We start from the raw sequence: 15,619 nt of genomic DNA, 5'->3' as shown, positions 1-15,619 counted from the left end.
TTATCAATGAACACGTATGATATCCCTATTATCAATGAACACGTATGTGATCCCTATTATCAGTGAACACGTATGTGATCCCTATTATCAGTGAACACGTACGAGATCCCTATTATCAATGAACACGTATGTGATCCCTATTATCAGTGAACACGTATGTGATCCCTATTATCAGTGAACACGTACGAGATCCCTATTATCAGTGAACACGTATGATATCCCTATTATCAATGAACACGTATGTGATCCCTATTATCAGTGAACACGTATGTGATCCCTATTATCAGTGAACACGTGAGAGATTCCTGTTATCAATGAACACGTATGTGATCCCTATTATCATCGAACACGTGAGAGATCCTTATTAGCACCGAACACGTGAGAGAACCCTATTATCAATGAACACGTATGATATCCCTATTATCACCGAAAACGTGAGAGACCCCTATTATCACCGAACACGTGAGAGAACCCTATTATCAATGAACAAGTATGAGACCCCAATTATCAATGAACACGTATGAGACCCCTATTATCAATGAACACGCATGTGATCCCTATTATCAGTGAACACGTATGTGATCCCTTTTATCAGTGACCACGTATGAGATCCCTATTATCAATGAACACGAATGAGATCCCAATTATCAATGAACACGTATGAGACCCCTATTATCAATGAACACGTATGTGATCCCTTTTATTAATGAACACGTATGTGATCCCTATTATCATCGAACACGTTTGAGATCCCTATTATCATCGAACACGTGATAGATCCCTATTATCAATGAACACGTATGTGATCCCTATTATCAATGAATACGTATGGGATCCTATTATCAATGAACACGTATCAGATCCCTTTTATCACCGAACACGTGAGAGACCCCTATTATCAGTGACCACGTATGAGACCCCTATTATCAATGAACACGTGAGAGATCCCTATAATCAATGAACACGTGCGAGACTCCTATTATCACTGAATAAGTATGAGACCCTGTTATCAATGACTACGTCTGCGATCTAGTTAAGGATCATTTAACACTTCTAAATATTTACACCAAATGCAAGTAATCAGGATTTACAATGGATGTGACATGTCTTAATATCGGAATTGATGTACATGTACATTGATACCACACATAGTTGTATGTGTCTTCTTTAGGTAGAAAGTATTCGTATCGTTGTATTCAGGTCTCATTTCTGTGTATCTACTAATTTGATTAGCTTTATTTGTCATCAGATTGAAGGCTTTCTGATTATTTGATTTTCTTTTGTAGTATTACCAAATCGTTTTTACACCTCTTTACTTTTGTGGTATTTACACCTCTTTACTTTTGTGGTATTTACATCTCTTTACTTTTGTGGTATTTACATCTCTTTACTTTTGTGGTATTTACACCTCTTTACTTTTGTGGTATGTATACCTCTTTACTTTTGTGGTATTTACACCTCTTTACTTTTGTGGTATTTACACCTCTTTACTTTTGTGGTATGTATACCTCTTTACTTTTGTGGTATTTACACCTCTTTACTTTTGTGGTATTAACACCTCTTTACTTTTCATTTCTGTACACGATTCCAACATGCATACTTACCACTATGAATTCTTTGCATTCCAAGACAAGGTAAAATGCACAGCAGGCTATCAAACTGAATAAAAGTATTAATTTATTCTTTCATAAATGATAACAAGCTGATGATATCCTGCTGGTTAACCGACAATTTCTTCCGCCCGTAGGACTTCGTTTACTGGTAATTGCTTGGTCTAAATAGCTCGGTTTGTTTACACAGCAATCAGTAATTAAGTACGTGTTGACTCTGGGGACGTGTTTTTGCTCCCAGTATCAACATCAGCAGCCATGATCAGTCTGATAGACATGTTTACAAGAACAACCGAGTTTACGGAGGCCAGGTCTTACAGCGCAATAAAATGAATGAGGCACAGTACATGCAACTGACCATGACACATTGGTCATGTTTGATAGAGCTGTCTTTAATAAGATTTAATTACAACGGTCAACATTATACCAAAACGGTGATGTCAGAATCGAGAGTGCTTGTGGAATAAATGTTTTACTTCCAATATCATGATACGAATTCATGTCTTGTATCAATAATACCTATTTCTATGTACAAGTGAATCAATCACACTCTAGAAAAAGACACTGTACTTCTGTACAAAGACGCACAAGTCACGTTATGTCACTCCGCCCTAAACAGCCGTAACATCATCGTGTGTCGTGAGAGCAACTTAACCGTCCAAGAGCATAGCTACATGTACGTCTTGTCTGTGAATATGTTGTACGATAAGCTGGGTAGTTTAGTGACATATCACCTCTATTACTATAATATTATATGGCAATTAATTAAACATAAGTCCAGATTCTAGAGTCTATGTAAAGATAAGGTGAATCATACCTTGAATTCGCTTTTGTCATTGTCTACGTACAGTCATTGTTAAAACTCCAAGTATTTATTACAGTAATGGTGAATCAAAACATTCCTATTTGTTCACTGTAGATTGACATACGATTTATACTACGGTAACATGGTATAAACTACATCTAGCGGTTTCTATTCACCTAATTACGTTTTCAAAGACGAACAGAAATGTTGCCAACGCCAGATTACTTACCAAAATATGTGTATTTAGTTTCGGATGCTAAGTTTTCAGCTGACAACAAATTAAGATTTGTTGGTGGCTGGAGGTATACCGAAATGTGAGGAGGTTACTTGAGAAAGAATCCATTGCCTTAAAACCTTCCGAGGAATCTTGATTATCCAACTCGTAAATCCATTAGTTAAGTAACCCAGCTATAATGTGCAACTAGACCTGGGGTTAATGAACGTTTGTATTCCACAATGTTCTATGACTAATCATCACGTGCAGTCTTCTACAAGTACAAGTAGGTATACATACCTAACATTGCTCTACAAATGTTATATTAAATATATTGCTGAGACCATCTACAGCTTTGTATACCCAACAATGATTCGAACTTAGAATCGACACAACGTAGGACGACAAACGGAGCAAAATATAGATTTACATAGAAACCTTTGAAAAGGATAATAAGGCCATGTGTTAAGAGAGGGTAAGCGTCTTCTATTTCACCAACGTCACTCTTCGTGATCATCTAGGTCCAATCCGATATTTAGAAATGACCAATAACATTACCTGACAAAATATTGATAACAACAGGAATGTGTTATAAAGAACTAAAATGTAACTGAATCTTCCGCCATACTAAAGAAGTTAAACTGTAAAAAATGACTGTCTGTTAGGGAACCGTTCATTGCTATTTAAACTGGTTGTGTGTTATTGTTGCTTAAAGCCGATTGACATTAGTTTATCTTTGTATTACTTAACGTCCTACATGTATCACAATCTATGGTAATTAAAGGACGGCCTCCCAGGTACGGGACACGCATGCATGTAGTATTTAGGTGTTTTTGGAGGTTCTTGTATATTCGTTTTTGTTTCCTCTTGAGTCCTTATAGAGCCGAACTGATGCCGATTTATAGTGCTAACTCACTGAAGCATACTGCTGAAGACATGTTTAGCTGACAACCGGCTCACAGCAGCGAACGACCAACTTAAGGGGGGGGGGGGGGGGGGGGGGGGGATAAAATATATAAATAAAATAAAAATAAAAATCAAATCAAAAGGGTGCCAGCGTCAAAGAGACAAAGGAAAAAGAGAAAAGATAAGACCCCGAATTTCGATCATGTAGTGGGACAGTGCATACAATCAATTCCTACTCCATACCTTTAGGGCAGATCTTACTGAGAAAAACAGGAATTACTAAGACGTATGTGCTTTACTCTATAGAAGTTAATGAGTATTCTCAAAAACGACAAGTGATCTTGGCGCAAGATTATTAATGTTTACAATTCAATCTTTGCAGCATTTCAAATGTAATCTAGTTGATTTATTGTAGTAGAAGAATTCATTGGCATGATTGAGTATAACATGATTATTGGCATGTTATTAAAATTCAGTTTGAGGACTATGGGATCTACATTATAATTATTGGCATGTTATTAAAATTCAGTTTGAGGACTATGGGATCTACATTATAATTGCATTAAGCATCAACATTGTTTCTGAGTGTTATTGTTTTTATTTGGGGACAAACTAAAATATTCATATTTCACCCTGTTTCAAAAATAAACCAATGAATTGAATTGATTACGTGAATCAATACATGTTTCAGCAGATGTTTTCGAAAACCGGCGATATCTGAAAAAAGAAGTCTTTTTAAAGATTCCTTCAGTGTCTGTAACCTAGCAATTTCGATTTCAAAAGAAGAATCTGTTTTAAAATCTATGAATACATTGTATGAGCCGACATCGACATAGTCCCCAAGCATTCAAAGAACCATAATGCAATTAACTGGTGGGTTTATTTGATCCATCCTCATTTCATTTTTGCCATCCGATATTTGTCTTGTAATCATTCTTACAAATTCTTACAAATAGCATGCTTATTTCTTTTATCTGTGTGAAATTGAAACGGATTCGCCATATTTTTTAAGCGATAAAACGCGGGCGTTTACAACATCAACCAAATCATAGTGGCAATGATTCCAGCACTGAGTTCTTCTGCACTGTCCTCCTATGTTTACAGTACATGACCATTCCTTGTTAAAGAGAGGCGAATATGTATTGTCGAAAATGATGAATGCCTTTCCCGTTCAATGATTTTGACAATTCATTTCGGAGTCCTGTGTTGGCCCATCTCCCTTTTAATTAGTGCTTCTCAGTGTCTAGACAAGTCGTATAAGGTCTAAAGACGTGTGCATTTCGTGTTCATCTGATATTGCCTTTTTAATCTTTTGTGCCAAATAGCTAGCTGTGGTCAAGAAGCGTCACGACTCCAAACCGGCACGCATCTACCGAAACGCATGTCAGACGACACAAACAAATTGCCTTATTGCCATATCTTTGTTATTGGTAGCTTTTAATGTAGCCGTGTAATGAGTGTACTGTATGAACAGTGTAGAGCTGGCCATTGATGAATTTAATAGTATAGTATTGACGACACTCTTTGAATATTGGGTCGTGTTTGATAAAAGCACTGCTAGATTCACAGGAGAGCGAACCATCTCTCTATTGATATTCTCTGATAAAGGCACAAGTGTCTATCTATTTCTTAGTTCGATCTTTTCAATTGCTTCCTGACCTTTTCAAATTACTTTGATAGGGTCTAGTCATGATTCGCTTGATTGAACGAAAAGTGACACTTAAATATGAAAAAAAAATCCATGTGAAGAACATTGGTTTATATATGGATTTCAACAATATACTTCTCATATATGTATACCAACGTACAGAGATAGCATAGTTCGTGCTTGTTAATATGTAGTGAGCAAATATAACAAACCTGATGTGTAGTATACGTTGAAATGTTTTTCATATTATCAATTATGATATAACTGTATCAGTACACAATTCACGAGAAAAAATCAAATGTGTTTGTGCTCTTTATCAATATATGATTTCAGAGAAATAAAATGAAAGATGTCATATATAACGTGGCTATTGTTATGTATGAATACTTCACTACAGAATCTGCCAACTTACGACAGGGATTTGCTTTGGCTTATGAATCATAGAATATGCATTGGCTAAATGGTGCACCCAAGAACCAGTTCTAATTAGGTTTTCACAAACAAAGAGATGCTAATCATTTGTTAGCATACAGCTTTGTTTGACAGAAAACATTCAGGGACAGGGAAACGAATATGTGATACTATCTGGATACAATCTGGAATGTAGAAGTTGCAGCATCGGATAGCCGGCATGCATCATAACCATAAACGTATGATGATGCACGTGCATCTACCGATAGGTCATACGTCATACGGCGTGAGCATTTGGCGGGAGATTAATATACTAGGAGACACAGGTGTCATTGATTGGGTGGGTTAATACATTTATATCGATATATGAGGAGATCCTGATTGAATAGTTCCCAAAACAGAAACAGTCTTGTATGTTTCCTGTCAACATTTGATTAAAGGTGTCCGGGTGACTATGTTTATATTTATTACGTGATACTATAGAGTCCATACATCGGCACATTTAACAGTTATAACTAGCTCTCAGACGATGCTTATTAACGCTCAGTCGGTTCAAAATAATTGATTCGAAATTGCCGTCATCGTTAAGATGTCCGAGATTAATACTTCGCTAAAGTAGCCAGCTTATAAACGTCTTGGAATTTAAATTTGTAATATAACAGGTAAGAAATATGCTACCGATATTTTTCCAGTTGTGGTATCCGTGTTCTGACGAGAACAATATCTAAACTAATCGTTAAACAGCAACAGTCCCCAGACATAGCTGTTGTACATGTTACTACAATCAGGAAACCAATCAGGGAGCCGTAGCTAGGCTATGTTGAGCTTAGTTGTTGAAGACATATATTGGTTTCAAAAGTTCAGGGATAATTTCAAAGGCAGCTTCAGTGATAATTAGTGGAAGTGTTCCTAATTAGGGTTTTGGTGAGATTACATTATAGCGTGTCGAACGTCTGATGATGTAAAGTATCACTATGTATGTGCCTGGTTTGCATTGCTTCAACTGACGTTGTGAAAAATAAGCGTCTTATTACAGGAGAACAAGTTTGCCTTTTGATAAAATTGATATTAGTGCATAATTTGTCCCACATGTATATTTATGTTTACCAAACAGATAAGAACTAAGCAATCATGTTTCATTATGTATATATATGGTATAATCTGTTCAAAGGTAATTCAACTATGATCGCACACATATTTGAACCATCCATTATTGATACATATGTTTGCATTATTACCAATGTTTTAAAATGTAACACCAACTTGTATTACAAACAGAAGGTATAAGTGACAGGGTTCACATATCAAACCCAATATAATGTTAGCAAAACCGTTTGCAAAAATCTGTTTTAAACAGTCAGCACTTTATGATTTACTCTGAAGCGTGTTCGTTCGCCTGTGTTTGTGAAGACTTGTAACTTATAACAAACGAGCAGTCAGTGCTATTTGATAAGGACGCTGTCTGTGGTTATCCTCTGAAGGTAGGAGGAATGAGGTAGGATGTACAAGGTAGGAGGTAGGAGGGAGGTAGGAGGGAGGGAGGAGGGAGGTAGGAGTTTGAGTAAAGAATATTGAGATTTACCCGCAACAACATTGTAGAGGTGATTTAATGTGGGACACCTCTGTAACATTGGAGCCACCGCTTCTAGATGACAGGAAAGCGATAAGATGATGTATAGTCTTCATCATCGGTAGAACCAGATCATATCACCGTCTTCTCCGAAACAGTCCTGAATGATTGTGTTTGTAACTATCAGGATTTCCTGTGTGCCGTGACGAGATGGTGCATAGTTAGGTATTCTAATAATTGATGTAAGTTGTTGTAAAGGACATTGTACACAGCTGTTGATCAGGACGATACAGCTCTTCAAGGACTATATAAGAGCAATGTCTGTCAATAACAATGAACTATTTCATTACAGATATATCAAATTATCAATGGACTCATTATCAGTAAGACATCGTGCCTGGTTGCCTTTTACATACCCCTCTTCCCAATTTTGTTGATAAATCAATTTAATCATGATTAAAATGACTTTAGTTATGCACAATAATCGTAAAATAGTTTAACAGTCTGTGTGATTGGCTATGACTGGTGGGGTCTCTCTTAGTATAAGAAATAGGAGAGAATTGAGTGATAAATTAGCAGCTCTATTTCTACAGCTTACTGTCATATAATGTAATAGATGGATGCTATTTTCGTGTATTTCGTTACGGACTCCGAGACGTGATAATAAAGCTCCGATTGTATCTTTCTCCTATAAAATACCTTAAAGGTAAATTCCGTTAAAATGAGTCGATTTCTATAAAAGATATCATACTTTTGTGTTTATCTGGTTTTATGGTTTTGATTTGGTCCTTCATCTGCTGTTGTCTGCTCAGCTATCCTATTTTCGCATTAGTTCCCAGAAGAAGATTTGTTTTATGACTACAAATCAGCTATATGTGCATACTATTTGTAATATTGTACAAAAATAGAATGTATCATTTCATTTTTATCGAATCAACGGATCTATCTAGAGGGATGTTCTTCCCTTAAAATATCGCTGTAACTTATCGAGAGGAAATTATTTTTTTGTTTATAAATATATTAGGTCGATTTCACTTAGTAAATATATTACGCTCCTATCCGTTTTCATTACATGTGTATTTGATTGATATGATCAGTATGTGTACAATAAGAAGTCTTTGGAGGTTCTCAATACGTGTTTGTACAAATATGTTTATAAGACATAAACGGGTTATTCAAGCCTTTAAATATATTATAATAGCAGTTAACGAAAATTAGTTATGGATAGCATTTAATTAGACGAAACATTGATTATGACGCGTCTATATGAAATGCATGACAATAAAATGCATACGTACCAATATGATTAAACGCCTCAAACGTTTCCAATGGACAATTAAGAATATACTTTTTGTCCATTTTTCTATTCTTAAATCTACATTTTATTCAGGAAAATAATTTTCGGGCAGATTTTTATATATATGTAGCTTCAATCCAGAAAATCTTATTGGATGTTCCTGAAATTAAGTAACTGCATATTGATCTGGCTTGATAATGACCTACTTTTTCTCAACAGACCTAAAGAACGCATATATACACGTGTAAAAAAATAAGCAATATCATATATCACTCTCTTGGTGCGGATTCAGCTTTTGAATATTATGTTACTGTTCAAGCCTCTATATGTCTACGTGTATGTACTGTTCATAGTAACCCAGTGGTATCGTCAGATTGATATTGTCATTATTTTACTGGAAAGAAATATTTGTAAGTAAATAATAAACTATTAAAGTTCTCTGCGACACCAGTAGCTTTCTGAGCGTTATATATCATTATTACTAGAAATGTGTTAAGTACGCTGGAAAATGGGGGAAAGCATAGCGCTAATATTTGGGAGGCCCTACTATAAACATATGTTGGAAAATGTTTAAATATCATCCAATTGGTTATGACCATTTCCATATGTAATAATTAGTTCGTAATTAAATTGCATTCCTTACACATGTTATTCCTACCGCAACGTTACGTTAATCACCGCTGTAGAGCTATAGCTAGCTGCTCGCCTCAAAATCCTACCAATACATATATGTTAGATATTGCATGTGAAACGGCCATTCATATTGAAATTACTGGAGTGCATGCTATCTAGCTTGCGAAAATATGCAATATTTCATAACCATATTCAAATCTATGGGAGAAGGAAAATCTACCGACATCGATTCACAGCCATAAACAATAATTTTGTGTTAGTTTTTGTTATATTGTTCCACTGCTTCTTTTGAATGTCGGAAGGGCAGGGATATTATTGAGTACCATAGTAATATTTATATACGCTATGTAAGGTTATAGCTTATTTGTAACTTTATTTATTTACTCATTTCTGCATTTATTTATTTCTTAATTCACTTTAGCATTCGTTTATTTCTTTCTGTATTTATCTATGTATTTTTCACGTCTGTATTTATTCTTTCATTTATTTATTTAGTTTGATATTGAGAGCATTGAAATAATAACTGGACAAATTAATAAGCTACGTTATTTAGGATTGAAGTATGGTATAACATTTGACAATTGCATGGACAATCTCCCTTTTGCTCTTTACTTTAAGGTATACAGGTATAAATTTGAAGTATTTTGCCGTTTTACGCGTCACGTGACTGCTGAAAGGTTTATCATCCCGATCTGACATAAGTATGATAACGACGTCCGTTCTATAACCATTTCGTTTCTTTGTAACATTGACAGTGTTTTTATCAGCCGTGCAAACTTGTCAAATCAGCGTGCCTGTGGCTGTCACAGTGTAATAAGTAACATATCTTACAAATACAAGTTGTGATATACCTAGATCAGCCATAACCAGACCTGCAGAATTAAGGAAGTCTCGGGTCCTTCAACCATACCATGACAATGATGCTTAGACATTGAATTATAACCGCTAATATATGACATCATTGCCACTTATAAAACAGCACGTGCTATTGCGCTTCGCTAAAGAACTTTGGATTATGATTAATTTCAAAATATATATATTTTATTATAAAATTGAATTCCCATTCCAGTCCTAAATCAGTATGTATGAATAGCAGAACGTATACTAAACAATACCGAACAATGTAGTACGTAACCTCAAGGTTCTAAAGCAATGGCAAACCAAACACATATAAGGAAGTGTGTTATATAAATCTAATATGGTAAAATAACTAAGTCATTAACGAATTCGCCATATCACGATATATAGGTTTGGCTGTAATGCCCACATTTCTCATTAAGTTTAGATATTAAGCAATATTTCAATGTGGTACCGATCAACGATGTTATTACATTAAGTATGTATATCTAAGTGTGAGGTATTTAGTATGGAGTCGCGCCAAATGAGCAAACTTATAGTCTGAATAATCAATAGAATATGTCGTTACGTACTTCCATCAACCCCTACATTACAAAATCCGACGACAGAAATGACTTCTTTATTCATATATTCAACGATGTCAGCTTTTATTAATAAAATGGTGCGGACGATGTCACATCACCGACGTAAACTTTGTTTTACTGCCACACCGAACTCTTCAGGTCAATAAGGACAATGACTACACTTCATGACCCAAGGGCTAATAATATTACAAATCCGGACAATTATGTCCGTGTCCTTCTGTATCATACCACGGACAATCAAGTATCCTACGTCCGATAATAATATTACAAATCCGGACAATTATGTCTGTGTCCTTCTGTATCATACCACGGACAATCACGTATCCTACGTCTGATAATAATATTACAAATTCGGACAATTATGTCTGTCCTTCTGTATCATACCACGGACAATCACGTATCCTACGTCTGATAATAATATTACAAATTCGGACAATTATGTCTGTGTCCTTCTGTATCATACCACGGACAATCACGTATCCTACGTCTGATAATAATATTACAAATTCGGACAATTATGTCTGTGTCCTTCTGTATCATACCACGGACAATCACGTATCCTACGTCCGATAATAATATTACAAATTCGGACAATTATGTCTGTCCTTCTGTATCATACCACGGACAATCACGTATCCTACGTCCGATAATAATATTACAAATTCGGACAATTATGTCTGTCCTTCTGTATCATACCACGGACAATCACGTATCCTACGTCTGATAATAATATTACAAATTCGGACAATTATGGCTGTGTCCTTCTGAATCATACCACGGACAATCACGTATCCTACGTCTGATAATAATATTACAAATCCGGACAATTATGTCTGTGTCCTTCTGTATCATACCACGGACAATCACGTATCCTACGTCCGATAATGATATTACAAATCCGGACAATTATGTCTGTGTCCTTCTGTATCATACCACGGACAATCACGTATCCTACGTCCGATAATGATATTACAAATCCGGACAATTATGTCTGTGTCCTTCTGAATCATACCACGGACAATCACGTATCCTACGTCCGATAATAATATTACAAATTCGGACAATTATGTCTGTCCTTCTGTATCATACCACGGACAATCACGTATCCTACGTCCGATAATGATATTACAAGTCTGGACAATTATGTCTGTGTCCTTCTGTATCATACCACGGACAATCACGTATCCTACGTCCGATAATGATATTACAAGTCTGGACAATTATGTCTGTGCCCTTCTGTATCATACCACGACAATCACGTATCCTACGTCCGATAATAATATTACAAATCCGGACAATTATGTCTGTGTCCTTCTGTATCATACCACGGACAATCACGTATCCTACGTCTGATAATAATATTACAAATTCGGACAATTATGTCTGTCCTTCTGTATCATACCACGGACAATCACGTATCCTACGTCCGATAATGATATTACAAATCCGGACAATTATGTCTGTGTCCTTCTGAATCATACCACGGACAATCACATATCTTACTTCCGAATATGATACACATTGATTAAAACTTTGAGAAATACAGGCTGATTAAACTCACGAGAAAGATCTATCGTTGACACCCATGAGCTCATTGGGAAATATTCTATTTCCTTACGTGATATAAAATCAGACCTGTTTGATGCTTGTTAATATACCAAATGGTTTCGTTGTCACCACCCTAACTCTCATTTGAGATTGCGACTTCAATTGGATTTGACCTTGATTTGTATGTTGGGCATCGTCGATGAAGCAGAAGACGTTTATTCTTGCGGGGCACCTGCTCTTTATATATTACTTCTACTGTTTTAGGTGTTTTTTGAAACGGTATCCCAACACATAGCATTTACATGAATTTGCAAAATTATACTCATATACATGAACAATTAATAAATCAAATTATTCGGAGTACAATTATTTTGATAGGGATATCTTTAGAAGTCTGATTCGAACATACAACTTTAATGTATTTGTCAGTGGTGTTTGTAGTTAGTGTATTGTCTCTATGTCCCACAAACTGGGCCGTGCTATCTCTTTACATCGCCTTCATTATTTCTCCTTCGAATGTAAAATTTAACTCGAGTAAACAAATAGAACATTTTTTATGCAGACTTATGGTTCACATTGGAACATGCATATGAAAAAAATAATGTTTCTATCAAAATGTTGCCTCTACTTACATAATGTATATAATTAAAATTTAAAATTACATTCGGTCAGACACATATTGATAAAGTAGTTGCATTGTACATCAAAGTTAATTTCAACATGTTTGATGAAATTAAAACTAAAAACTTGACAATGTTTGAAGCTCCAATCTTTTTTGGAATTTCTTTCAACGATGAAAACAACTATTAGTATGTCATTTCTATGAAAACATGACAAAGATACGATATGTGTCGGTTTTCGATTCATTGTGCATTGGAAACAATCGATTTACCACTGTGGACCTAAACGAATTGTGTTGACAAGATCAAAGAGTAAAGCCGGTAATTTTTGTAGCATATGTATGGAATATGACATCTGGCTTTCTGAAATTGGGAAAGATGTCTGTCAAAGATAGAAACTGACAATATCAACGTTTCGCCATTAATGTGTTCTGTATAAGTAATATCGGCGACGGAGATAAAATGCGCACATCACTAATTTTTGTACATATAGGTTCGATCGCACGTTAACCTAGTATCCAGCAGGTTGCCTTCGACTGACATTTTATACATGCATACTTATTCTGTAATTGTACGTTACTTTCATTTCACCAAATTCATTGATGAAGACGGTTTAAATCAAATAGATCGGAAAACCGTTAATATATATATATACACACACACATATATCATACATGTGTAATTAAGTTGTACCAACGAGTACCCGAAACAAATTCAATAAAATAAATAAAAATGTAAAAAAGAAAAAAAAGGTTATATTTGTAGCGTTACACTATATCATGCGGCCTTCGTTTTTGATAATTCATTCAATTCACATTTTGCTCGCTGGAAAATGTTGATTATCGAACAGAACTCGCATCGAATTTAAACAATTCTAAATCATTTATTATTTTAAAACCTGTGTTGTCGCTGAAGTGTATATTTACTGTTCTAAAGACAAAATACATTTCTATTTGTAGATCGTTAAGATGCTGGTAATCGTGGTGGCTGTGTTCGGGATATGCTGGCTGCCAATCCATGTATTTGTCATCATCATGGACTTTTACCCGAGTGTCTTCCAAAATGGCGACCAAATGTTAACGATGGCCGTATTTCTCTGTGTCCACTGGCTAGCCATGTCCAACAGTTTTGCTAACCCAGTCATATATGGATTTACAAATGAAAGTTTTAGGGTAAGTTATATGTTAACTAGCTTCTTTTGGGGGGGAATTTGGGAGTCCGATGTGAGTGGTCAATGCCTGCCCATTATATTTCCCGGAAAATGTTATGTTCGACATTTGTTTTTACTTCATTGCTTTAAACAGCGTACCACGGACCAAAGTTAGGTAGTCACCTGCTACTAGAAAGGGGGTACAAATCAGTATAACACTGGGTTGATGGAATCAGCAGCCAAACATACATGCTCGTGTTATATCTTCCAATTCCAAATATTACTTATCATAAATGAGACTAAATCTGACAAAAACTATGTACAACACTTAACTATATATTAATCTTTGTTTTCCATGATATAGTGTAATGCATATTAGAGGATGACAACAAAATCGCTTTCAGCGTAGTCTGATTGCAGGGTATGGCGTATAAAATTACTCTGGATTGTGTACCACATCGATATCGCTATTTTGTATCGTCCGTTGATTTATAATCAGAATGCTATACAATTTTATACCTCAATTTTATCAGTAAAATTTCTGGGAACTGTACCACGATTTCGAGATTGGTAATAAATCGCATTATTCTGTTTTGGCTACTCGGCATTTTTATAGCTGATGTCTAATTAGAATTAATACGGAGTTGTAGGGTGATCGATACATTTTATTAATGTTTTACTTTTAGGTTAAAATGGTATGGTTATGAGAAATGTCCATTAAATGGACCATTTAATGACTAGATCAATAATTTGCTGGTTGCTTAGAGAATATGTCTGGCACGATTCACACGAGGAATCGACTCTATTCATCACCACCAGAAAGTACAAAATCCTTCCTCGTTCCTGAAATTATCCAATAACAGAAGTTGTCTCTGATGTCACTAATCAGCCTTATAAAGGACGATTTTCCGCCGGTATGCTCCAAGTGAACCTCAGTGTAGACAGCCCCTAACGAAATGATAAACGGCGGTAGGATTTAAGTGATGGGAAGGACGGCCAGTTAGTGTAAATATTTAAACAGTGTTGACTGTAATACACATAGCACTCTGGTTAACGCTATCTATCAGGATGATTTCGACATTTAAGGGTGTTCGTTTGTAATGTGGAGAAGGTTCACGGTGGTTGTCTAACAGGTGCCACCTACAGTGATCACAACACATTACATCACGGAGTTCAGTGCGAACATACGCCTCCCGGTAAACATTTCATTTGTTGTAGCAGGAAACCATCTGGGCAGCTTCTGGAATGACAGCATGTTTGATAATAAACCTTGTTAATAACATACATTTTCTCGCGTGTTTTTATCTTCTGTTTATTAAAAGTCATACAAATCTGCGTAATGTACGTCAGAGAGACGGTTAAGCACCTGATCAAGCGGATTAAAAAGAACATATTATTTCAAAAGGGGCAACATTCAGATCAATATTTGTAGTTTTACGTGAAATGGGATTAATACTGACTGCGTTCTTTACAATTATTTAGTTGTTTTCTTGCATCATTAAATTTCAAAACATTTTAAGCATTTATAGTATTGATCATTATATGCTAAATTCTTAAAAAGATAAAATGACCATCACTGTTTTGTTAATATATCACATTTCGTGATTAAATATTTATTGCATAAAACTGGTCATATTTTACGTCAGAGAAAAGAAGCAATTAATCCTTCCGGAAATAGAAAATAGGAAAGTAACCATTTATAGAAAGATCGCACTGAAAACAATACTTTAGTGACTTCCTTATTGTATATATAGTTTTGCCAATC

The 15,619-nt window shown here is 35.4% G+C and overlaps 1 protein-coding gene across 1 annotated transcript in view; it reads left to right on the top strand.

Moving 5' to 3' along the window:
* The window catches only part of LOC117327558 (QRFP-like peptide receptor), a 74,593-nt gene that overhangs the window by 55,525 nt on the left and 3,449 nt on the right, over positions 1-15,619 (top strand). Inside the window, exon 2 of the mRNA XM_033884613.1 lies at positions 13,664-13,876. Within this exon, the coding sequence (XP_033740504.1) occupies positions 13,664-13,876 (213 nt within the window). The remainder of the gene's footprint in view (positions 1-13,663; positions 13,877-15,619) is intronic.

Source organism: Pecten maximus, chromosome 1 (genome assembly GCF_902652985.1).
Source record: "Pecten maximus chromosome 1, xPecMax1.1, whole genome shotgun sequence".
Lineage (NCBI taxonomy): Eukaryota > Metazoa > Mollusca > Bivalvia > Pectinida > Pectinidae > Pecten > Pecten maximus.
Note: the sequence above shows the minus strand (reverse complement) of the source record. Positions and strands in the feature narration are given on the sequence as shown.